This window comes from Photinus pyralis, unplaced genomic scaffold (assembly GCF_008802855.1).
Source record: "Photinus pyralis isolate 1611_PpyrPB1 unplaced genomic scaffold, Ppyr1.3 Ppyr1.4_LG8, whole genome shotgun sequence".
NCBI classification, from domain to species: Eukaryota; Metazoa; Arthropoda; class Insecta; order Coleoptera; family Lampyridae; genus Photinus; species Photinus pyralis.
Genome location: NW_022170819.1, coordinates 23780345 through 23807677, shown reverse-complemented (window position 1 = coordinate 23807677; position 27333 = coordinate 23780345). Strand labels below are relative to the sequence as shown.

The following is a 27333-nucleotide window of genomic DNA, read 5'->3' as shown; positions in this document are numbered from 1 at the left end:
AAGACATTATTTATGCTCACGATGTGTGCCTTTTTTGGTTTTAGAAATATTTCGAAAATTCAAATGTGGACGACCCCAATAACGAGGGGGGGGGGGGTAAACACGCGTTCTACCCTTCATGGTATTCTAATGAAAGGTCTGTCAACGGTTCGTTGTCGTTGGCGGCCGGGGAATCGGTTTTATCTTTCATGGTACTCTAATTAAAGGTCTCAACGAAAGGAACTGTTTTCTACAAACTACCGCCCTTCTCTTTAACCTCATATCCAAATTGGGGGGATAAGGGGATACTGAATTTATTCATCAAGGTACTCTAATGAAAGGTCTCAACAGAAGAAATTGACTTCTTCCAACCACCCACGACGTATTATCGAGATCGGTTATAATTCCTTACCCTTATGTAATGGGGGAAAGAGGGGGGGGGGGGGGTATTATCCTTCATGATACTCAAATGAAAAGTCTCAACAGCAATAATTATTTCTAGTGGCCTCATCTGCAACTTCTTTTCGAGATAAGTTAAAACTCATATCTCGAGAACAGAGTGTCGGACAAGAGTAAGAAAAGTCAAAAAGTGCAGTTTGGACGAGACACATCTATTCACGATGTCAGAACTTTAACTGCGAATATCTCTAAAATGAAATGTCGGAGGAGGGTATTCACAAAGGGCTAGTGGAATACCTGACCAAAGCAAAACTATTGGAGAAGTCAAAATGAATATCTCATGAACGGCGTGTCGGAGGGTAACAAGTCTCTGGTCGAAGGGGGTACTCACAGAGAGAACGTCTGGACAAAACATGCCTAACGGCAGAGTTAAACTGTAAGTGCGAATATATCGAGAACGGAGTGTCGGAAGGGGATACTCACATATCTCGAGAACAAATTGTCGGAGGGCACTGGCAAAGAGAAAGTAGAACGTCTGAAAAAGACAAGATCTATAGATAAAGTCAACACGAATATCTCGAGAACGGAGTGTCGGAAGAAGATACTCACAGAAGGAAAATGAACATCTGGACGACGAAATATATGTACCTATTGGTGGTGGCAAAACGTATATCTCGCTATTAAAGATGGAACAGAAGCTCTCACGCACAAACGGTTTGAGATATAGATAATGAATTCCATTTGAAATTATGTTATATATTTTGAGATTAAAGAGAACTTGTTTATATACAGGATGTTTGAGCGCGACCGTCATCTTGAATTTTTTTAATAGCAACATAGGTCATGTGATACATTATTAGAAAGCCTATTTTCCCTGTATATGAAAAAATTCGTTTGAACCTCAAAATAAGTGAAATGGAAGCGGTTTCATGGCTACATCTCAAATGGTTTGAGCGTGAGACCCTGTATACCTCTATTACAAAGAGACAAGGTTATATCCTCGCTTGCGGGGCGTCTGAACTCAAACCACGAAAATAAACCCTGAACACAACCATATCTATTTTTACAATGAGACAGGTGATGTCCTGGCCAAAATTGCAGGCGCCTGTGCGCTACCCTTATTCTTCGTACCGTGAGCCGCTGGTGTGAATGTCGGTCTCCGTTACATAACAGTCTGATGAACTACATTCATTTGCCTGAAAGATGATGGTACGATATTTTAAATATAGGTGTAAGGTCACGACTGTGAGGGAGAAGAGAAAATTTGAAAAGAAGTAAGTGAATACATTTCCTGGAAGGTTTTCAATAGCTCATTACCCTAGTCATTACCATATAATCAATGAAGTCCCTAGAGCTATTCTCGTATGATTAAGAGAGGGCAACCCTGATATGGGTTTGATTGTTGTTGTTGACGTGAGAGCTGGAAATTCAGGGAACTTGAGAAAAAATTGAGAAAAGAACTTCAAATGAACCCATGGCACCTAGGCAATTGAGAGGAAAATAAAGAACATTGCAACAGAACTTATGACAGATTCGACCACAACTTTAGAAACACATTCGAGACCTTACGAGGAACTTGGGAGGGATCCTTTGGGATAATAATAGACCGCTTACAGCCTCAGTGACCACGAACCAAGAAATCATTTTTCTATTACCTGGCGACAGTAACTTTATTAGTTATTACAATTGTTGTCAACCGAAAAACCCAACTACCTCACTACGACGCGAGGTGCTAATCGGAAAATTAAACCATCTAATTTGCAAACTTCGAGGAAGTAATCTGAGATAACAACTTAGTCATTGTAATTCCCTTGGTGGTACCTTACCAGCGCTAATTTGTCTACGTCTCTAAGCATCTCCATCCTTCCCAATTCCTGCCCCATTTCCCATAAGCTCTTTGTTGATTCACATTCGCGTTTGTTTATAATTTCAGATCCGTCCAACGCGCCAAATTTAACCTTCATCTATCGTTTTTTTTTCTCTGCCGCTCGAAACAATTCCGATTATCCTCATTTTTACATTACATCATCCGGAATGGTCTAGGCATGCGGACAATTAAAATTAATACCGAATAGAGAGGTGGCTGCTATGCTTCCTGAATACTGAAAATTCGTAGCGCCATTCATTAAAATACACAACCTATGATGGTATTTTCTAACAGTAATCACGCATTGGCGCCAGGTAACCTAAAGTCATGAAGCCTCAAGTTCTTTGACCTTAATTTTCATCAATTTGAAAGAGTTGTCCGAGTCGCGATCAAATGACCACCTATATCAATGTAATAGAGAGAAATAAATAAATCAACAATGAAAAAAAAGGATATGTACACAACACACATGCGGTTCCAGTATCTTTTGCCCAAGGCAAGGTCAGTTCCGTGGCGCCAATACAACCGAGTAATCCATAAACCGGTGTTACACAGTACAAACTTTTTAGTACCGATGAACCAACGGTGAATTTGTAAAAAAAATTTGTACAGACCGACGGGCGAACCGTGTTTTTTAGACTCAACCGTGCGTGTGGCGAATGTTTATCGCTGCTGAGTAATTAATTTACGATGATTCATTCGCGATGCGATTATTTGGTATCTTTTGAGATTTGTTGACCCCAAAGTAATGTTATTCGGTTCAGGGTACGGCGACGATTAAGCCCCTCATTTACGCAATTAGGACGCCTCCTTCCCCCATGAACTTATGGGTGAAAGGGGAATTATCCCTCAGCCCTCTAATTGTGTAAACAGTTAATTTTCACATTTCGGGAACATTTTTTCATAGTTGCTAGTTTCGGATGTCTCCTCGAGTGTCGCAAGAGTTTGGAGTTCCCCGGTTATGTGGAAAGCGTTACGAAAACAATATTTGTGCCGAGATGATAGGCTTAATAATTGAGATATTCCTTGGTCAGACGATTTTTAGAGACAAATCACATCAGTGGTCAGTGAGAAGGTCAGCGGTTAATTTGGGAAAGAAAAAATCCAAATAAAACACAGCCTCCTTTTTTTGCGATTTGGAGCTTGAACCTTTTTGGTTCCGCCATTTAGATGAAGATGGATACATTCACTTTCAGCGAGATGGAGTGGAGCACTACCTCCGGCGAGAGGTTGGCTTGGTCAAAGGGGTTGTTCATAAATTGATAGATATTCCAATGCCCGATACATTTTATAATTTGTTTTAAGCTACAGAAAAGTTCCACCAAACGCTAAGGTTTTTTTGATACAGATGCCAGGTTTTAAAGTATACAATGTAAAAAGCACAAAGTAAATATCTTGAAAACTGTAGCAGTTACGACACCTACACTGTACAGGGTGGTTCAATTTCGTGGCTCACCATTGGGATCTCCGTAACGACAAGTAGCCCCTTTTTGTGACAAAGAAACACATTTGAAATTTTTGAAAAATCTCTGCAAATAACAGAGATATCACCGAAAAACTGAAAATATCAAATTTCGTTTTGATTTTCCCTAGATTAAACCGTCGGAAATGGACGGATCCGGTTATCACCTTCTGTGGGTACTTTTTTTCGGAGAATCTGAATCTGTTATCAGAATTTCCATAGCACGCTAGATGTAGAAGCTACAGGCTACTACTTTCTTATGTTTTACGGCCGCCATATTGGATTTTTACGGAATAAAATAGAGGACCAAAAAGAACAATAATGCGTGTCACATATTCTATACTTTTGCATAAATTTACAAGAAAAATTTCGAAATCAAGATTTTTCATTCATTTGTCAATCCAACATCCCCGGGTAACTGGCCCTGCTGAATCAACATGGCTATGACGGCGATCCAATATGATTTTAAGATACTTGGCTTGAAGAGTCTTAAAGTATTACAAATAATTCACAAGACCTTCCAATTTCCTTTTCTTAGAGAGCTAGCTTAGATTGTATATATCCTCCCACTCCCATTTATTTTCAATGAGCATCTGTGCCTACATCCCTAACAGACCGATATATTTTATGCAACATAAGTAGAACACCGCACATGCGCAATAGCATTTTACCACACGCGACTGCCAAGAATTTAAAATGTGTGCAGTGTGATTATGCAACACATGATAAATCTAATTCTAAAACACCTTTATTAAGCCACAAGATTAACAATGATTTAAAATGTGCCCAGTTCGATTTCTTCACCAAACATAAATCTAGCCTTACAGCGCCGTAACATGGACTTGCCAAGGATTTAAAATGTGGCAGGTGCGATTTTGTCGCTATGCAGAAATCCAATTATAAATAACACATTTATCAATACACAAGACCAGTAAGAATTTCAAATTCGCCTACAACACCGTAAACCCATTTAATTTCTAAGGAAATATTTAATTCTTTTTGGATTCTGATAAACACACAATAAATTGATTGCCAATGACAAACAATTTACTCCGAAACACTGAAAAACAAATTAAATGAAAATCCCTGCAAGAAAAAAACCTACAAAGTTTGTTTGAACATATTACTCCGCACGCAGGCGATCGACAAATAAGGAAATAATAAACTTCTTCGCACAATTGTGGCTAACTGGCTTCTGCACAGATTTATTATAAAAAATTAGAAACTTCAACAAAATTGACTGCCCGTAATTTAACGTAAAAAATTTACACGCGAATTTTCTAATCAACGACGGAACGAGCTAAACGTCCCCACTTCTCCAATATGAAACGCGCAATTTTTCGTTATTCGTTATTTCATAGTTATCAGCACCAAAACACGTACGATAATTAATTTACGCCTGATAAAACTCCTTATGGCAACGACCAGCTGTGTCTTACTTCTAACACCTTATGAAAGGTTAACCAAGAATTACGCATATAGAACATTTCTCATGGTACTTGCAGAAAGTTTTAAGGACACTGTGGCAGAAACATTAAAAACATTCTGCTTTGAGACAGCGAAACGTTTGGTAACACCCATGCGTTCTAAACCAGCCTGATTATTGCTTTTAAACCAACTCGCACCTACCATCCATATGAATATGCAATTTTACCCACATACAGGGTCTTCTGGTCACTAGTAGCGTGCTATGATCCAATGATGTACCAAACTTGCTTTTTTTTAATGGAACGATTTCTACAAATTAGCGATTTTCTGACATTTTCTTATGGAACGTGCGGTTTTTTTTAGTATCAGAGGAAACGTTGTAGTTTCGGCGCAATTTTAAACTTTTAAGTATGACATTTGACTTCGAAGAGCCTTCAAGAGCATCATAAATCTTTGTGAACTTTAGGGGCATTCAAAAACCTTTCAGTACCGTTAAAGTACTGGTAGTGATCCGACCTTAATAAAATAAAATGAATATAAGTAAGAACGCTACATGTAAAGTTTAACATAATGTAGCGATTCATCTAAATTAAAATTTCTACAAGAACGTTGCAAGAAATATTAATATGGGTGAACAGACAATACTTATTTAAAGGGGTTTGATAACTTGTCACATAAACGAAACTTGAATACGTGACTGATTGCATAAACAGAAATGCTTAAGCTCGTTCAAGTTTCATATAGTTTCCAGGAAGTAATAAATAAAACACGGAAATGGATATTTAATTTGTAAAGAAAGCGCTCGGGAGGTCAGTCAATAACATTCCATTGTAGAGTAACTCTATAATCCTACGTAAATCTGTGTGTGATCCGATATGAACAAATGAAACAGATGGGGTGTTGGTCAAGACCGGACTTAATAAATTAAGGATAGGAGTTAAAGAAAAATTAAGCCGCGCGAAAGTACACGTTTGACTGTCAATTATTTGTAATTGGAAATGGAATTAAGTTTGCTAATTACGCAAGCTGCTAGTGAATGATATTAACTTAGCTGAAAGGGTTAATTAATTAAGTTCTTTAAATAAGTTATACTGATTTAGGTTCAATTTAAAAGGTTTACTACTGCTGACAGTAAGGCCAAATAATGCCTTACATTTTGGTCCTATCTTAAACAGACCTAGGCTGAACTACGCCTACTATAATAAAGACACGACTGTTTTTCTGTCAGTGGGGCCATTGAGTCTCCAACCTTGGTTCTGTAAACCGCAGGCCATTTCAACCTCCAATACCAGACCGCGTGTCTGTGGCCAATCGGCCGATACTGCAAGACACAAGTAAAATAGGGCCCTAACACTATTATCTAGGTTTTAGGAGGTCTGAGTCTGGGAGAAGGTAAGTAATCAGAGTAATTATCTTTGTCTCACTACAGTGCTTTAAGGCCTCTGTTGTTTTGGAAGTCTTTAGAGTCCCAACAGAAAATTGACGTGGCGATATAGGTAAAAAAATGGATATTTTGTGAGAGATCTTAACGATGATACTGACGAACTATATGTTCACTATCTGGCACATACCTTATCTTTTCTTACGTTGATCTTATTTACAGTTACAAAAATAGCCCATTCAGTTTACACGACACGTATTTTTAAAACGTGCTATTAACGGAGCTTCCAGAATAAAGTCTTTAATACTGTACGTGGTGGACCCAAAATCGAACCCTGCGATACTCCTCGTGCATAATACAATCGCGCTCCGTGCGACTAGTGTCCATATTTTATCTGCGTGGGGATTTCGTTTTAATTTTGATCTTGTTTGGAAGTTCATTAATTTTTAAATGACTAAAGTTCTGCAACGTGTAATAATAATTTATGTATCGACTTTGTCGGAAATTGCGTATGCGGGTGGAGCGAAAGGGTAGCGACGTATAGTGAATTAATAAGTTTTCGTGTTCCAATTTTTACACTGCACCCAGAGCGTTTAATCCAACGAATTGATCAGCATTTTTAGTAAAATCCTTTTATGTGTTCTGTTATGGAGCAAATGTAAAAGTGTGATTTTTACAATTTTGATTGGGCGAGCTTTGTGTTTTGGACTATAGACCAGCTTGTTTCTTGGAATTTATACTAATATTACAGGTGTTAGGGATCGAGGGCCGTAAAAGCAGGTGACCGAAATATCGACGACCGTTTTCGACGAAATGATATTAGGTACCTGCAGTCTAATTTAATTAATTCAGTCGGTTATGGAGAGGTCCCTCCATTTTGCATAAATATGTAAAATTTGCACATAAAATGTTTATAAAGTGTCCGAGGACAAAGGAGATTTATCCCGAACAACAGCATTCGCATTTCAATATATGACCTAAAATAAATAATGGCGGCAGGGCCATTACCTCACATTAGTGCCGCATGTAATGTAATGCGCGAGGTTACGAGGATGTGACATTTTCCAGAGGCGCATTGTTAACTTTACACTTTGTTAGCGAGGGTAACTTTGTTACGATGAAATGCCAAAAGTTAACGTCAACGGTTCGTAAAGCTTATATGTGTCTCCGAGTTTTACAAAAATCCAATATTCCGACATTTCAGTTTGTGTGAACTTTCCAACGTAATTAGCACATTCGTGTTAGCACGTCAAAAGTACATCATTAATCTCGATGCTGAGATCTGAACCCTCACATGACACAATGGTGGAAATGGAATGAATGGCTCCAAGGCGACTTTGAGTCAATTTACTTTAGCTTTGGGAGTTCTCCATTACCTTACACTTACTCCAAATGCCAATTGATCATTATTTGGCACCGTACTCCTAAAAATGCCGAAACTGCCCATAATGGCAACTATGTCACTAATAGGTACTGCCTGTAATAGTTTCCCCGAAGATTCCTAAAATGGTTTTCCAGATTCCTAGAAGAAGGTTTGCAAAAAAATTTCTAAGAAGTTAGATGGACACGTTTCTATAAAAATTTCAAAAGAAGTTTCTACAAAGATGCCCACTTATCTAAAATCTAAAAATATTTCTAGAACAACTGAGGATTTATGAAAAATGGATTGACGGAGTTGGAAAATGCGCAAAAAAGCTGGTCGGCAAAGGAAAACCGGGAGAATTAGGTTTTACTACTTCAAAGTTTAATTTTCCCGAGGGTTGCATTTTATTTTTTAGTGGTGAAAATTACCCGTTTGCAAATAATTGATTCAAGTTTATAGTGGAAGTCTTGTTTAGAGGGCTATTTAAAAATTTGGATTAGGATCAACGTACCTGTACCGAGGGTTGATTTTACCTTGGGAGTGGAATCCATCTCTTCTCGGTGAGAATGTTCCATTGAAAATAAATAAATGGAGATTCTGACTAAATATTGTTCTATAGTTTCATGAGTGAAGGTGTCAATTTTTAAATATTCTATCGAAAAAATCGTTATCGAAGATTCCCTTTTCGTATTTTGGGAAGTTTATAGTATAACGGAACAGCACGATTTAGGGGGGATCTTTTTCGCGCTTGAAATTTTTTCCGTTAAGTATAAAGGGGGTTTGTTTTCGTGTTTCGTTTTCCCGTAACGAGTCGATCTCGGAGTCGATACAGTTAATTAATTTGTGTTTCTGTTCCGATTTGGGAAATTCCCGTCTGCCGTAATGTTTTTTAGATATTCGCCAGCAAGATCCCAGAAGTTTTACGCTTCTCCGTTTCAGTACCCGTGGCTTCCGAAACCGATTCGAAGCCGACCATCCTTGACCAGGAGCAAGGACCGACTAACTCCTGGTGGCGCTCGAGGTTCCGTACCGTCCCGTTAAGGCTACAGCACCGCTCCGTCAACTACTGCCGTCGAGTTGTAAAATAGAACCTGGGAACAATTTGTTTTACGTAATTTTTCCGCCGATTAAATTTTTTTTCTACTCAACTAATTGCATTTTTCATTTTCAACCAAACGTTTACGCTAAAAAAATTTGAAAATCACTCTCTATTTAGCACCCCAATTGAAAGTAATCGTTACCACAATAAATAATGAAAACATATTTAATTTGTTTGACATTATAGCTGTTGAAAAAACCCACCAAATGATTTTTTATGACCTTGTGAGCCTAAAATCTAAGTAAGTTACACTTTATTGTGTACCGAGTATCCCAGACATCGGGGCGCCATCAAATCGATAAAACATTAGTCACCGAGGATAAGAAATGAAAGCGGATGCGACCCATTCTTTTCCTTGAAATATGATGCCTCTTAGAAAATATTCCGTGATATTTCTAGAAACTTTCCGTTTGCTATTGTAACGAAAATCTAATCACGTGGTATTTATTTACAATTGATTATTAATTTATATCAGATACTTATTACTTATCACTCACTTGTAGTCAAATTGATAACAAGTAGATTTATTACGCACGACCGCGAAATCATTACTCATCAATTCGGCATCGCTGTTAAAATGTCCATTAAACACGATTCAAATTGCGCATATGGCCAATGGTAAGTTCTAGAAAGATCACGGAACGTTCTCGAGAATTCCCGAATACTTGCGAAGTCGGAAAGAACGCGCCACATCCGCTTTCCCGCCTTATCGCCGGTGACTAATCTTTTGTCGACTAGATGGCGCCTCAATGGCGGCTGCTGGCTCTCTGATATCTGAGATATTCGCTATAATTACTATAATTTTTCGATTTTTTTGCAAGGGGTGGTTTTTATTAAGATTGAAACTTATAAATAAATGATATAAACTTCAAACAAACAGTAAATAAACCTAATTATTAGTGTTAATGGTGATGGTTTATGGGTTGAAAAACTTCAATTTATTATAATTTATCCCTCAAAATGTTAATTGATGTTTCTTTAATTTATTTAAGAAAAGTAGGTCCCATCATTGATATTTTTGTTAGGAATCGCCGTTTATTATCGTTGTTATTATTACTTTTTATTGATTGTTTATTTGCCTTTATTTATTTTGCCTTTATTTTTTAAGTGGGCGGGGTTTCAGCCGAGGCTGCTCTACCAACCCAACCCACTATACATTTACAAATATCCATGCCCGAACCCGGATTCGAACCAGGGACCCTGTACCGCAGTCGAGCTTCCACTGCACTGCGCTACACGGGTTATGAGAATTTAGTTAGGGGTGTTCTTAAGTGTCGTTGAACTTTTTTTAAAAGGCGAAAAAAATTTGATTCGGCTCAAAAAAGTCTGGAATCATATCCTTTTGTGGAATAATATTTAATTTATAAAACCAATATGCTGATAGTCCCTTTTTTAGTTACTCTAATTGTAGGTGTTGCTAAAATGCGTCGCATTTTAAAGACTTCGCTAGAATGAGCATATTTCGCACAAATAGAACTAACAATGGGGTATTTTACGTATGCGTCTTCGGTTTTGGGGTGTAATCTATATTCGGCGCAGTACGATTTTTGGCACATTCATTTTGTTTACTTTTATTAGGAAAATTGACTATTGCGCATGCGCAGTACGACATTTGGCACGTCCGTTTTGTTTGCTTTTATTAGAAGAACCTATGTCCTTTTCTATTGCGCACGTGTAATCTCGTTTTGTTTCATGCTCTGGATTGCATACAACGACTCTGTCACAATTTTACACAAATTCAAACGCATTTAATGTAATAATATAACTATGTTTCAATCTTTTTATTTGTTATTAACTATAAAATTGGAGCGCAGACAGCTTGTTAGTATTGGTAGATAGTACTGCAGAAATTGTGGTAATTTTGGTAAGATTTTTTAAATTTTGATAAGACATAGGCTCGCATCCGGCGACTTCGCCGCCTCGCCTCGTTCAGATTATCAGCGGTCCTTAGCTCGGTTTTGCCTGGTGGTGGTTACCGCATTTCTGAAATAAATCATCTAAAATGATTAATATATTTTCTTTTGGTGGGTGTTAACACGCACTATAAAATCTGAACAAGGCCAATTTCTCAGTTTCAGTTTAAGTGTGGTAACAAAATGTTATTGAAATTTTAAAAAATTCAATGTACTAAGCATGGTCTACTATTGATGAAGCCATTTCTTACATGTTCCTCCAACAAATTCAAATTATAACGTGGGAGATGTAATACGATCCGATCGCAATTTTTTGAATTCGTGAGGGGTAATTTTGATTTTTGGAAAAATAACATATAAAAAGTGACTTTTTTGAAAATTTTGATACAAATCGTTTTTCAATTTGGGATCATTTAAAAAATAATGCGATTTTTACTAATATCAATGTTTGAGGCCCTAAAAAGGTCACTTAAGGACCTCATATTTCCACTAAACTTTTGCATTCACTTTATCTCGTAGATTTTTTCATATTGAATTTGTTTTAACGCACTTGCGACTGTACTATCGAGATGGTAAGCATATATTACAGAGGGAGGTCTCTGAAGTAATCGTTTAGTAATAAAAAGTCCCATGAATTTCACCGGTAAGTGTCCATTTTGCAGCCATCTCGGGTATTTTTGTTTATTTTCACTTTTGTGTAGACGCTTTTGAATTTTTTTTTACTTCTTACTTGTATTTTATAAATTACCGACCTCCATTTTCCTCCCATGTATGTGTATTATCCGTCTCTATCTCTCCTCCATATTTCCATTTAATATTCTCCATCCTCTCTTTTCTGGTAATGACAATAACAATTCTCTCTCTGAATTGCATTTATTCACTTTCTATTTTGTGTTTCTCTTGGCATCCCTACCTTTATTCCCTCTTTTGGAATTAAAAAAATCTCCTCCCATATTTAACCCCTTCTCTCTTTCAACTATCATAGTTTCTTTTTTGCCATTTCATGCGTTCTTGTATATAGTTAGCCCTCCTCCTCTTTCTCTTCTTCTCAACATTCTCTTATCGCTTTTTCTACCTCTGTTAATATGCCTCTTTTACTTTTAAGTTTCACGAGCTGAGCATTTAAGAGTTTTCAAAAGTAGAGTCGCCAATAATCTCAAAGAGCATCCCAGTGCCTTCTAGATGATTTAAGATCTAAGATTTAAGATATTATTAGTCCTTCTTTGAGCCTGTTCGAAAATTTAAAAGAGTTGCTGTTGCGGTAAGTCGGTAAAATTCTAAGAAGTTTGATATTCCTCCTTCCACGTTCACAAACTAGGCGAAATTGTTGTAAAGTCGTTCAACTGACAAATTGTTAATGGCCACTACAGAAAAATATAGGTTGACAAATGGCCTCAAAGTTTTAAACGAAAACCCAAAGTTTTCGGAATAACAACCTCAAACAGCAACTGTGCCAAGGAAAAATGAGAGAAAGAGTGATCGCACAAGTTAGAAGTTCGCTAACATAGTGAAAGTCCCGTCTTGCTCCACACATCGACAAAAAAAGGGGAGCACTTTTAAGTAGCTTCACGTGCCTCGGCTAACTAAATTAATGGCGCGCGTAATTTGTTGACCGAAGGGGAAAATTTTATTTCTCGATCTCTCGTCGAAGCAGAAAAAAAAGCTAGTTTCCAACACTGATAGATTCTTGTCGGGTCGCGCCCCTCGACTCGATTTATCACCCTGTCTTCTTATGCATGGGAACGACGTTTGTCCGGCGAAAAAGGACAGGAGAGATAAATGTTTACGGAAATGCGAACTTTTACCAATAAATCGCTAGAAATACGTGCATATATTTAACTAAGTAATAAAATCGATCGAGAGTTACGTCAAGACGTGGAGACGTTCGAGAAAGGCGGTTATTGTCAAGGACCACATAAAATGCGTGAAAAGATGAAGGTTTTTGGACGATTATTTCCTGTTTTTTTTTGTTTTTTTTAAACGAAGCAGGTTCGCCGATTCTAAACTCTCGTAATATTCAAATTTAATGAGTTTGGGATCAGCTATTTACATATGACCTTATGATAGCAATGCGACAATTATTGCAGTAGACAGGGCCCATAATCGCAACAATTCAAAATAATAATTTTTATTATTTTTAAGGGTGTTATCTACTACTTTCTTCTTCATCTATACTCATTATTTTACTCTTTTTTGTGTTTATCTTCAACTCGTATTTTGTTTCCATCTTCTCAAATTGTTCTTTCAGTCACTTTTTTCAAAGAGGATTATGTCGTCAGCAAATCGAATAGAAGCCATAAAAAGGGATAGTGAATCACGCTGCACAATAAAGTATTGCGAAATAGCAATGCTAACGTCTGACACGGGAGGCTAATCGTATACTAAAACTGCTCAAAAAGAATCAATAATTCGCATGACTGTACACTAGCAAAAGCAAAATTTTGATCGACTACGACTGTCCTTATACAGTCTGGGTAAACAAACTAATACAAGCAAATTCTTCGGAGTAAACAAACAACCTAATAAAAAAATTCTAGATATCGGCTTTGGGCAAAGTCTAGGTAGGTGCCCTCAAAAACTTAGTTACAAATCACCGGTTAGCTAAAATCTCAAATAAGACAGCTAATATGAAGGATACTATGTAATCGGACTAACAAGAATGAATATCGTAGTAACAAAAGTAATCGTAGACAAATCTGGTCTCGCTCAGCAACGACACAGGTAATAGTGTAAGTAAAATCAGATATATCGGGGCAATTTTCAAGATCGTTAACCTCTAAAGGTGTCGTTGTACTTTCAGTTACCATTCCGGAACAAATATCTTCATGTAATTAGGTCACACGTAATGGTTGATAGAATTGAAGTAGAATTTTCCAGCCGGTAATGTAGAAACTCATCTATAACGTCGTTCTTAACTCGTAAAAATTTCGGTGGACCTGCACAAATGAATTTTTCTTGCGCAATACTGAGAAAATTCAAAACTCTGCGGTTTCCACTAACAAATAATCAAATATCGATCTCAAAAGCACAATCCGGTAGCTAATAATGAAGAAGAGAAGGTAAATTAGAAGTAAGAACAAGCCTAAAAATGGTTACTCAAAGTCAAAAGATAGATGAGTAATTGTTGTTAACGTATCTTAAAACTTGTAAAAATATATCCGCAAATAGCGTCAACAAGAGCAAAACTTCACTAAACTAATACAGCACCAGTAAATACCCCAACCAAGGCGGAAAAATTTTCGAGTAACTAATGGCGTGGCCGAGAAAAACTAAAGAAAACTCTGCACGACCTCGGACGGCAACACAATTGACTAAATGTAATAAGAGATCTATAACACGAAAATACAGAACTAGGTAATTAGAAATCTACCTTTTGTATTTACGCGAATTAAACCAAGAACAATAACAATAAGCGTACCCCAATTTCGTACGGGCTCACGCTCGTAATTTCATTCAAAATTCAATCTCAGCGTAGCTTACGCAGTACCGTTAACGAAAATCAGCTTAGAAATTCCCGCTCCCACTTTTCTCGTTATTTAAATCTCTCTCTCTCTCTGAAAAGAGTTGGATAAAGAAAATAACCCCTGCCTAACTCCTCTGCCAATAGAAAATCTATCCGTTATTTCCGAAATTTTGGAATAAACTTCCGCGGGTTGACCTCTTCAGGAATGTTAAATTGACAATGAGCATACACCGCTATCCAAAATCCCCAAAATGACCAAGTCCTGTTTTTATACAATGCAAAAATTTCAAACCACAACTCGATTCTCCAAATTACAGTCGATTTGCTTCTTTCGAAAGGTAGCAGCAATTCTGAAAATTGAATGGAGGAACGCCTGGCGCAGCATAATTGGACCTTTTGTATCGCTTAGTGAATTTGACTACTCGTTGAAAGTGAATTTTGAAATGTAGCATAACAAGCACGATCCGGTCACGAGATTTTCGCGTGGTAGACCGGTTCGCAACAGTACCAAACACAAAAGAATACTTTCGGTTGGAATGTGGAAAACCAACTCTGAAGACAAAAACATTCCCCCCTCCCTAATAAACAAATCTTACTCAGTTTCTTTATGTTTCTCCTTTTCCCAAATCCTTAAATCCACAGAAAGAAGATTAAGGATTTGAATCCCAACTGGACTTCAGATTTCTCGAAATTTAGTACTAATTAATAGGAATAATTTACCGCAGTATGGAAATGTCAATTTTCCCCTTGTATACTTGGCGTTTTAACAGCCGGCAAAAGCACTAATTAATCGTCTTTGAACTTTTTATCGGTGGCCGTTTAATCCAGAATCTTATTATTGCTCCGTATGCACAACTTGTTTTTTATCGTAATTAACCACTCCAAGTACAAACGCAATGAAGCGTTCTGTACCTTTGACCTCAACGCTTTCGAGGTAAAAATGTATTTAAACGCGATCACGCAGATTAATGGATGCAACGAAACGAAATGTTCGCTCGTTTAAATACGCCACTTTTATTCGTGAAGGCAACTCGTAATGAATTTAAAAGCACACCGACAATAATTTCGTCGAATTGGTGGCATAGTTTTCCACCTGCGATTACGATATCTTCCGTATACCTCGTTTATACGGATTCGTCGTGATATAAATTTCCGCGCACGAATTCCTTATTTAGTTTTAAGAATATTCCGAGACCTTCTTTTAGATATAGACAGTGGGCACTCGTCGTATGACTACTGAAATGCAATATTCGTCTTCGTGTAGTCAAAAATAGCTAAATTGTAACATAACGGCGCCATTATGGCGAATGTAACCGGAAATGTAAATTCTTTAGAATGTTTTCTGTTAGCGCCACGTTGCGTAAATGTTTTTGCGTATAAACTCAACTTTGTGTGCAGAATCGATCTTTGCTAACAGTTTCCAATACCAAATAATTAATTAGTTAAGTACTTAAATAAGGCGGGTCTCCGTTTCCGCGGCCTTATTTACATTTTCGAACAGAACAAACCAACGGATCTATCCGATTTAAATAAACTGGCCCCCCAGGCGAGGAAGAAAACGCGAACGATATCGTTGCGGATTTACTTTAATTAATTAAACATATCGAATTTCAGTGATGCGCAACGTGGGGATGGTGCGAGAACACAACACTACACCAAAGTGTACTTACTGAGATTGAGGACCTCTAATAGTAGTTGATAATTGGCATACTTCGATAATTCTGGTACGAAAACGTTCATCTACATTTGCTGGAGTTTACCTGAAACAAGAAGGGAATTACTTTGAACTGCTGAAGGTGACAGTAACGCACTTACGTACGCTGACAGGACGCCATGCCAAACCATCTGACGCACATCACGGAAGTTTCATTTTAGCGATTATCGAATAAAAACAATTGCTCTCTACAGGTTCAAGCTCACAAGCAGACTGAAGTGGACTGCTTAATTAAAGTTTTAATTATCTCCGCAATCGAGCTTTTATATTAGCTTTCTTATCATCTACCGCTGTCGAACGCGAAGTTCAAATTAGCGTGGCAGCGACAATTTTTAGTTAAGCAATTTCAATCAGCCCTTTATTTTGGTGCAGCGGATGCGTGATGGAAATTCAATTAGGTTAGTTATTTGGAAAGGTATATAGCGCGAAGGGCAACTTTCAATTACCTGTATTTACGATTCATTCATTTTCGAACACGCGACGTGTACATTTCCATTAGTGACTGAAACGCGATATTTCAATTTCGAGTGAGATATACATACACGTAAGTAAAGGTGCCGGTATATCCATAATTTATGAAAGGAATAAGCGGTTAAGTGATCCTCCAATTATATGATTGAAAACGATTTGTTTCTCATTTCGATACGCAGATGATGTCGTTTATCTCTGCGATGGGGTGTGAGGAAAACGAAGTGGGTGTAAAATGGCTCCTGACATTTATAAATCCAACGATATCTATTATCTATTACATTTTGCTTGCCGAAGAGGTTTTCGAAATTTGCCTTTGAAATACTTTCCTCCGATACCGTTTATGAGATATTCGCTCTTAAAGTATGTCCGATCACGATAAGGGGTCGAGGAAGAGGACTATGGTTGGTAGAAAGAGTACCCTAAAAAAAACCAGCCCCCCCCCAAAAAAAAAGAAGAGCCGTAGTTAGTAGAAAACGGTCTCTTTCGTTGAGACCTTTAATTAGAATACCATGAAAGATCAAATTAATTTCTACCCCCATCCCTCCATTTGTAAACATTCCAGGAGCCTACGACCATTCCCCTAGAAGTAGTTCAAAACGGCAGAAATGGGTCCGCACGGACGTGGACAAAACAATACGACATTTTTTTTTAATTCTTAAAAAAATGCGCTAAAAAAATGGAGAAACAGAAAGAATATAAAGAAGAAATAAGATAAATAAAAACAGAAAAGGACTTTTGGAAGATGATAATCAGAAAAAAGGGGAAAACATTACAAGTGGGACAGAAATGTAAATAGAGCACTGGAAACAGAGCGCTTTATGTGTGTGATAAAGAAAGACTGTGTGTAGAGAGGAGGTGGAAGGGAACGAGATATGAACAGGAGATTCAGCAGCAATTAAAAAAGGAGGGATGAAATAAGGAGGCACTGTCGCCACAGATAGTATTAATGAGGAAACCTAATAAACAAGAGGACTACCGGAAGAATGGAAGACAGGGTAATAGTACCGATGTATAAAAGACGCTAAAAGCACCGTATGGAAAATTATAGGGGTACATGTGATGATGTTCAATGAAATGTTAGACAGAGAAGTAGAAGAGAAAGAGAATGTTATATGCATAACATTTCCTAAAGCATGCCCTGCAGCTGATACCACGAAAAATCTCGATAAGATAAACACACGATTCCAAAGGATCAAATTACAAATTTTCAATTAACACCTAACATAATTCCGGGTACGCAATAGAAAAGTGTAATATGAAAACTCTTATCTAGGTCGTAATTAGGGCTCGATTAAACACAAGACCAAAAAATTGCAGACAAAACAAATTGTTTTGACAAAAATCAAAGCTGAAATAAAAATAGGCATTCAGGGCCGAATAATACATGTACCACGCAACAAGCGATCGATTAAATTTCAGTAAAGTTTTTTGGAAGATGGGAATACAAAACCCTCCTCCGCACAAGACCCAATTTGATTTAGTGAGATTCTCCGTAACAAACACCAAGCTGAATCGTGCTTCGGAACCTCACATCTTCGACTTCGCATAAAACTCGATTTAGACGTCAGTAACTTCGTTGTAATTACAATTATACTATTGGCCCTTTGATGGTGGAAAAGTACTGCGTCGGCACTGCACTTGTGTTTACCTTACGCGTAAATCACCTGCTTATCTTGAAACTAATTTGTAATTACAATTATACTATTGGCCCTTTGATGGTGGAAAAATACTGCGTCGGCACTGCACTTGTGTTTACCTTACGCGTAAAACACCTGCTTATCTTGAAGCTAATTAACTAACACAGCGATAAGAATCCTTATCGCAAAGGACCGGAGATAAACTTTCACAAATACCACGAAAATATTCCAAAGGTTCCTTATCTTACCAACACAAGATAACTTTACAATAAAATAAACACATTTTACAAAGCTATGATCGGTATTGCGTTTATTCAGCGTTTAATTTCCAGTAAACAACCAATCTTTAACGTTAAAAATAATTGAAAGGCGCATGCAGGGTGACCAATCGTTACTGCAGGTGCCAATGCCCAACAAAACGCCCGCATGGCGTAGGTTTACACAACAATATGTAATACACAGATCGGCCGACAAAGAATTCGAAAAAAGGGCGCAAAAATTATAGCGTTTTTCATTCAGGAGTCTGAAGTGTTCCGGACAATAAAAGTACTTTGCTTAAGGGACGTGGAAAAAGGGTCGAAGTGGAGGAAGATATGATCCCTGGCCTACGCTTACGACACAGTAATAATGGTAATAGAGCGCTTTCTTTATACTTTTCCGACGACTCTTTCCCAGATTCTCTCTCACGTCTCCTACACAACTTTTTCATGTCTGATTCCTTCACACATAATTATGTCGTTTAAAAGTATTTAAAGTCTTCATTACTCTCTCTTCCCTCTCAAACCGTTATTTCTACACGCCTCCTTCACATCCTCACCCCCACGTTGGACACCATTTAGCAATAGGTTTTTGCAAATAAAGGTGTTGACCGTCTTAAAAATAAAAATACCGAATTTACTCAATTGAACGTGAATTTTTTCTGCAAATAAATAAGACTGATCCGCGGCTAGAGATCTTTGCTTGCATTTCTTGTGATGATTTACAGCTTTCAACTTAAATAGATTAATTTTCGAGACCACAATCCTATTAACTATCCATAATTATCAATACCAAACCTAATAACAATATACGGCACAATTTTTTTTATAGACAATTTGTTGATATCTTGATATTTTGGACCACACACTGATCGCGCTGGTAGCTCAAAACCGAATGAATGCAAAATCTCCTCGGAATAATCCCTACCCCAATTTATATTTAACTAATTAACGCCTACAAGATGGCTTCTTATTTAGAAAAAAAGCCATATTTAATCATTGATTCGTTTGTTTCGTTCCTGCCCCACGAATTACATTCATTAACAAAAAAATCTTTTCCTATTTACACCTGGGAGTTATGTGACTGGGTTTAATGTATTTAAAATATAAAATGATATGTATTAGAATGGCCCACTTTTTTAATGAACTAAACTCCCTAAAGCATTGTTAAAATTCAAGAAATGCACCTACGATCGCCAAGCGAGGCGAAGGCGAGTTCGGCGCAAATTCGTTCGAGCTTGCCTACTTTTTCTATAACGCGAAAAGTTTTGAATGAATGCACCATAGGATAGAAGATTTAAATACGTTTCCTTCATATACATGTCAGCAGTAACGATGCATTTAAGACTTTGTTTGAAAGATGTTTCCTATTCATCCACGCTAACAACTCTTCATATTCTTTCTATAGGCTTTTGCAGGTACCAACTTTTTCTGCTTCTGCAACAAGCCACTGAATGGACTTCAACCGAAGCAGAAGACGGGGATTTTTATAAGGAAACGTATAAGTGACATTTCCAGCGCAATCAAGGAAATACCAATAATTAGCCCACTTAATTAGAAATATATTCGAGTATAACATCAATATTATTTCCCTTATTTTTAAATTATATTGCAGGCACAATAAAAAAAATACTATAATTTTCGGTTCGCTCGAGAAAAATCCAATTTTGTCCTACTTTTTTTCTACGAAATGAGAAACTGTACCAGAAGAGAAGTACCTAATGTGCCGCCTCGTGATATTTCTAAAGCGTACGAGTGTGCGTTACAATACAAGGTGAAAATAATTTCCTTTATGTTTGTCTTTTTGCGTTTCCGTATTAGGAGAATTAGAATATAATACGTGGGAAGGTGTCTTTTGCCAATAAATTATCTCCTATTTAGACTTTCTGGCATTTCAGAGTAGGCCGAGTGAGCAGTATCTTGCATGAATTAATTACGTAACCAAAATTACGATGATCGGAAAAATGGCAAGACTAACAAGCACATAAGTAGGTCTACATATCTACACGATTCATAATGTACAGGGTGGTTCAAATTCGTGACTCGCCATTGGGATCTCCGTAACTGTGAGAGATCAGTGTAGGTTGAGTAGGGTATAAGGACCCATTTTGTGACTAAAAAAACGCATTTGAAATTTTTGGAAAACACAAATTGGAAAGCAGCCATTTCGTGGCCGAAGGTGGAAGGACGAAAACATTTATAATGTAAACCACTTAACGGTTGGTCTTTCTGTAATTAATTTCATTTGCATTATTGCACATTGAAACATACTCGGTGGTATCTATAGTAATTGTTCGGTCGGTAGTAACTTCCAGATTCATCGACATACTTTCCTGGCAGATTAATAAGATGAAACCAGTAACAAAGTAATAAGTTTGGAGCATATTAAACAAATTTCAAACAAATCCCTTTAACGATCTCTCTTTTGGCTGATGGAAATTATAATTAAGCAAATTCGACTAATTTAAAGTGTAAGGAAACTCGCGCGATGAAAAGCACAGGTACGAAGAGAGAATGATAATTTCTCCGCCAGAAATGTACAAAAGGGTTTTAATACAAATAAATTTAAGAAATTACGGAGTCTGGTAGCGAGATCTTAATTAGGAAAACGGAAGTGACGATTTAATTCTAATTGTGCTTCCTTCCCGAGCGGTGTTATTCCCAGTTTTTCGTTGCATTACTCCGTGTCTGTACCAGTTTCTTGAAAAACTAATGTACAATTAATCAAGTTGCGTCCCACCCCCACACAAAATTTTAGGCCGGAATTGGGGAAAAATCCAACAGACGCTTATTGAATGTAGCCAATTTGATATGACAGGAAATTAAACTCGACGTCGTTCGAAATTGAAAAAAAAAGAGGATGAAAATCTTAAATCTACCACCGTCTGAGACGTTAAATGCATCCCGTTCGTATTTCCCACGACTTACGGCGGCGCGCCCGGCGACCCGGAAACGGCCTACGACATCCGCCACACCATCTGGTCACCGTTTCACCCGCCAACGTCATATTTCGTTTTTGATTGTAGCAAAACGGCTCAGTTTACCGACCAAATGGCGAGCACTTTTCGGGTTTCGAAATTGGCCCCTTCGGGTGCCTTAAAATCTGAAAAAAAAAGTCCCAAACGCGCCCCATTCCCCGCCATATGCGACGGGAGAGAAATCAAGTGCTAATCCGAATGCAAGCCCAAATAAATAACTGTAATAAAATTGTTTACATACAGTGTACAAACTCCCACGCGCGCCTTCGGCCCACACTGTACACTTATGAATGAATTGCAGAGTGTCTCCTTTTGAATGAGAGACACGCCGCCATCTTTGCTGTGAATATGTATTTAAGCAATTTACATATCTATGTCAGCTCATTACGTTTACGTTTGTGACACGCGAAAGGAATGCAGTTTGTTGGTGTCGACTATGTACAGGGTGTCTCGTTCGAAACTTACCTGTTTTGCGGCGGGAGCACCACAAAACTGGAGGTGATGCGTTACCAATGGGGACTGCCAGCTTGACCGCACTCGGGGGCTCTGAAACAAAAATAAAAATTGTTTTTCAATGGCATACTAATTTGTTGCGATAGAATACAAGGGGTACCACCGGTTGGTTACATCAGAATTGAAACAAAAAACACCAAGAAACCACCATAACACTTTAATGAACTGGACGCGTTCTGGCAGCAAAGCTTCTGGTGTTGCTTTGGATACCACATGGATCGATTGTATGAAAATTTTTGCATAAAATAAAGAGCAATACTTTATTTAATTTCGCCCCATGTACAGGGTGGTCCAAATTGGACACTTTCTTATGGAAACACCCTTTATTTTAAGAGGTAGGAAAAATTGACCTAGGTGACTAGAGTCTAATTTTGAAAAGAAAATCATTGGTGCAAACAGGATTCAGCTATAACTAATCGTTTGGTCGCTAGAGGGCGTTTTCGAATTTAGTCGATTTCCGTAACTGTCTTATTATTAAAGAAAATTGATTTTGGCTAAATCTTTCTTAGAGCACTTCTTTATGTAGAAATCACTGCGATGCACAGTTTTTCTTGTACGACCCTAAACTATATTTTTTCATATGGACCACCCTATATGTTTTGGAGTTTTTGAAAAGAGCGTAAAATTTCCTAAATTTTGATGCATCACTTATTATATTTATATTAAATATTATTTGCAATATTCGATTTTATATATTAAAATGTTTTTATTGTGGGCATCTAGGTTTCCTGGCAAACAAAAGATGGCAGGATTGTTTCAAACGGCAATTTCTTGGTTACCGTATCATTTATTTATTATTTTTCACGTTCTTTGTTTTTTGTGTGTTATTTGAAATTAAAAATATTTGGAAACTATTAAACATTTCCAAATAACCAAAAAATTGTCTTTTTTTCAATCCTGCCATCGTTTATTCGCCATGGAAAGTTAGATGTGTGCAATAACTAAATATTTTAATGTATAACATGCAATATTGCAAATAATATTTAATATAAAAACATAACAAGTGATACATCCAAATTTATGGAAATTTACAATTTTCTCAAAAACTCCAAAATATATAGGGTAGTCCATATGAAAAAATATAGTCTAGAGTCATATAAGAAAAACAAAATACCCTCTATAAAAACTATGTATCGCAATGGATTCTACATAAAAGTGCTCTAAGAAAGATTTTGCCAAAATCAATTATCCTTAATAATAAGAAACTTACGGGACATTAAGGAAATCGACTAAATTCTAGAAACGCCCTCTAGCGGTCAAACGATTAGTGATAGCTGAATTCTGTTTGTGCCAGCGATTTTCTCTTAAAAATTGGGCTCCAGACGCCTAGGTCAATTTTTTCTATACATTAAAATAAAGGGGGTTTCACATACGAAAGTGTCCCATTTAGGCCACCCTGTATATTTTAAAAAGAACATTCTATAACTCCCTACAAAAAGTAGTGATGCAACAGATCACTGCTTCCGCTTCCGTAAGTGCGGTAGTTCTGCATATTTTTTCACTTCCGCTATTTGATAACAGAAGTATATCTACTGGCCCTGATTGGCCGAACGGGACGGCATGTGACGTGAGTCGCGGGCGGAGTTTGTCAGCCGAGGCGGTCGTCAGACGTGCCGCGACGAGTTTGTTGTTGTTTACTTTCATTAATCTCATTAGTTTGTCACAACAATTCCTGCGAGTTATCACATGTAGTTTAATACACCTCTACTTCAGTTTCTGCTTCCGCTTCCGCTAAAAATATTTTGCCTTCTGTTTCCGCTTTTATTTCCGTTGCATCTCTAACGAAAAGTGCTATTTAGACAAAAAGTTCATAGTGGAAATCTCGATGAACGAAAGAGCGACAGTTAAGGCTATACAAATAAAAGGATTTCCCCCTACTTCGGGCATTTAAGTACCATACATACATCAGGTGCTTCCCGAGGAGTTATGTTATAAGAACGAGTACGCGCATGCGCGGAATTGATTTTTACTATATGACCTGCGTTTCTTTTTATTAGAACGTATCGCACATTAATCGGCAGAATTTTTCTTTGTTTCGGTGCCAAAGCTATGGGCCAAAGAATACAAAAAAAAATGAGCTAACTTGAGATCTGTAGGAGCAGTTATGATCGTCATGTTTCGTTCGAAAATGCGGTAAAAATTCCTGGTGAAGATCGATAAATTAACCAGCGACGATGGCACCAAAAATGAATCAAAGCGAAACGATAAAAGCGACAGTGGTGGTGGTTCCAAAAAATCCCCGAGGCGCTGGTACCAAAAAAATTCATGGTGAAAATCTCAAACTACAAACAATTCCGACGGGAATCTCAATAAATAACCATCGACGATGAGGATAAAAAAATATAACGTTCTTTTCTCAACAATTTAAAATTCCATATTTCCGTTTAAGTGACATTCTTACGCCATCTATGTCTTTCCTCTGTAATTCCGTTTAGTTTAGATGTAAGTTAGGTCTGTGGTAAATTTGTTATTACCTTAGTTTTTTATTTTGCCGTTAGAGGTCACGCTTATTACCATTCTGCTACAGTGACTTTATAGACTGTAACACGTAATTTTTTAGGGTTTTGCCTTTTCTCATCGTTCGCTCCTAATTTTCTCTTCTGGTCTATATACATATATTTTATTGTTTCTATATTTAATCTAGTTTATGTTATAGTTAGAAAGTATGTCCAGGAAATATGGCAAGTTTTTAGGCAGGATTGAAAACCGGCTTTGCCGTATCTGGTCCTTTTGATTACTTAATAATCAATAAATGTTATTATTATTTTGTAGTTGAAAATCGTCACTTGAAGCGATACCGTTGTCTTTTCGCCGCTTGAACGAAACTCATTACTTTGTACCCGTATACGCAAACACTCGCGAAAGCATAAACATTTCCAACATAAACTTTTCCAAAATGCATCTCAGTGGAGTTTGCACAATTTCAAATAAGCACTTGAAGTAGCTTACAATCTAATATCATTATTTCCCTATGGAAAAGAACCATTCTGAGCGAAAGATAAGAACGCGACGTTTCCCGTCCTTGTATAAATTTCGAAGCACTCACCATTTGCGAATGTTTTATGCCTTTTTAAGGGTAGCAGAAATGGGAATTTCTTTGGTAATATCGTCATAAACAAAGATTAATATCGGCCCTCAAATGAGGAATCTTTCCAAACTCCCATACAAACATTTATCGAACCAAAAGAGAGAAATCGGTTAATCATCATTGTTCTAATTCGGTTGTTAAAAATATTAAGTTTCGCATTCCCTTACGGAATATAATTAAAATTAATGGAGCGGCCGTCGCGGTAAATAAAAAAAAAAGAACGCAGACTGGGGGAGCCACCGGTTTACGGAAACGCGGTGGCATTTATCCATCAGATTAATTGCTAATTATACTTCATTAACAGAACCGTGATTAATCGCCTCGTTGACTACCACTGCTTATATACAGTTCCCATCAAGTGGATATTTATGTAAGCTCGTAATTTATTTAAACGCGAACGCTTTATTATAATCGCTTAAATCGTGATTATTACGCTTAGGTAATTTAATTAAGGCTAGTTACAGCATTGTCGCATTACACGTACTTTTAATTATGACAGAATATTGATATCCTTATTCAGAGAGGTTTATTTCCTACCCGTGATATTCAACAATAATCTGCGACCTACCATCTAACTTGAAACAAAACTTCATCGATTTTGTATTGAAATCACGTTCCTTTGTTGATTGAATTGAGAAAACTAGGGAAAAGAATGCCAATAAAATTTATATACATACGTCTCATATTGGAACTTTTAACATTATTTTATGGAATCCTTTGGAAAACGTATTGGACGTATACAAGTCACATTTAGGGGTGTCTAGCAGAACATGTAATAATTTTAAAAAAAAGGAGCATTTAATTCGGGGATAGGGCACTTAATTAGCACCTAATTATGCAATATGTTTGATTGTGTTCTGCTGACCTTGCTCTGCTAGGTTCATGGACATGAATAATCCTCAATTTTTCTCTTTCGGTCGACTCCTCCCTTCCAGGGTGTAGACCCTTAACTTGTCTAGGACTTTTTCCCCTTCAGGGTTTTTGTACCTTTTAAATTTTATTTATTTCGACCATGTACCGTTTTCGGTCGACCTTTATGTTGTAAGTTTAGTCGCTACAGGTGAACTCAAATTTGTTAAAGCATTACATTCTAGGGCCTGATGATGGCATTTGCAGAAACATGTCGCCATTGATTATTTATATCTTTGTATAATAAATGGAATTTATAGGGAAGGTTTTGTGCTTTGGCCTTTGTTCCGGACAATCTCGTTCCTTGGAACACACAACAATGTTTCAAGCAATTATTTACTTCTTATGACAAAAAACCTCCCGCCTTTTTTCGCTATAACTTCCGTGTAAGTAATCAAAAATAGATAGACGCATATTCTTTCACATGGCCACATTTGGGTACATACTTTTTTGTAATTAAAAGGCCGGTGGTCGTAAAATTTCAGTAAAAAAAGCGCACATTCTAGACATTTTATTCCGATAGCAGTATACACAGTGCTCGGAAAGTGCAGAATATTTATGTACAGTGTGGCCACAAAAGAGCTCGATAATGTTGTATTACATTGGGCGAACCTTTTTTGAGATGGAGGTCGAGGTTTGTTATGTCAACGAAGAAAATTAGGTGCCACTTCCAGTAAGTCCCTTGTCTCAAACGACATTCTCATTGAAGTCTTGAACTTGTACGATACAATTTTATGGATCCGTCTTTAAAGTTGGAGAAGTAATAAAATCTCGTAACGCTGTAGACAAATTCGCATTGACCTACTTGTTTACGACTACGGCCATGCCCTCTATAATCAAAAAGTGTTTTTTTGTCTAAGAGGGCATCCATTTAATCATTGGTCCGAACGTAAAACTTAGAAAGAAGCCGTTATCTGCGCGATTTCAATGGGAACGTGGTAATTTTAACTGTATACGCCACAATAAAAAAAATGTAAACCTATAATTTCGCTAGGATCTGTATATTTCGGATCGGCGGCGAGAGGGGCACGTGTTTTTGAGTTTCCCGTAAAATCCGCAACGTACGCCGCCCCATGCGACATTTTTGTAGTATTTTTAGAACACAGCCGTGGGGAGCGTCGCCGGCGTCGTTCCAAACTCTAGACGCCTCCGTTTCGCTCAAGGCAGCTGCCCATTCACACTATCCTAAAAGATTCGTTTAAAATTATACCCGTCGCATAATTGAATTAGTCTTCTTCCCAGACTATTCCAATGAAAGTGGCCGAGTAGGAGTAGCGTCCTAATTTATACATTCATGTAGCTCTAAAAATAGACGCCCTAATCAGAACGTATTCACGGCCCATTCTGGCAAAGCTCCAACTCTGATATCGCGCATTTTAAGATTTTCGATATTCGAGCCACAAATATTAAGG

At 37.4% G+C, this 27333-nt stretch overlaps 1 protein-coding gene across 7 annotated transcripts in view; it reads right to left on the bottom strand.

Moving 5' to 3' along the window:
• Positions 1-27333, bottom strand: part of LOC116177739 (dual 3',5'-cyclic-AMP and -GMP phosphodiesterase 11) — an 84135-nt gene that overhangs the window by 40139 nt on the left and 16663 nt on the right. For 5 of the 7 annotated variants that reach the window (XM_031496811.1, XM_031496809.1, XM_031496810.1 and 2 more), the window contains one exon: positions 21877-21957. In XM_031496811.1, coding sequence (XP_031352671.1) covers positions 21877-21957 — 81 coding nt within the window. Of the gene's footprint in view, positions 1-16024; positions 16115-21876; positions 21958-27333 lie in introns of all 7 variants that reach the window. The other 2 variants (XM_031496812.1, XM_031496813.1) reach the window with 1 other exon arrangement.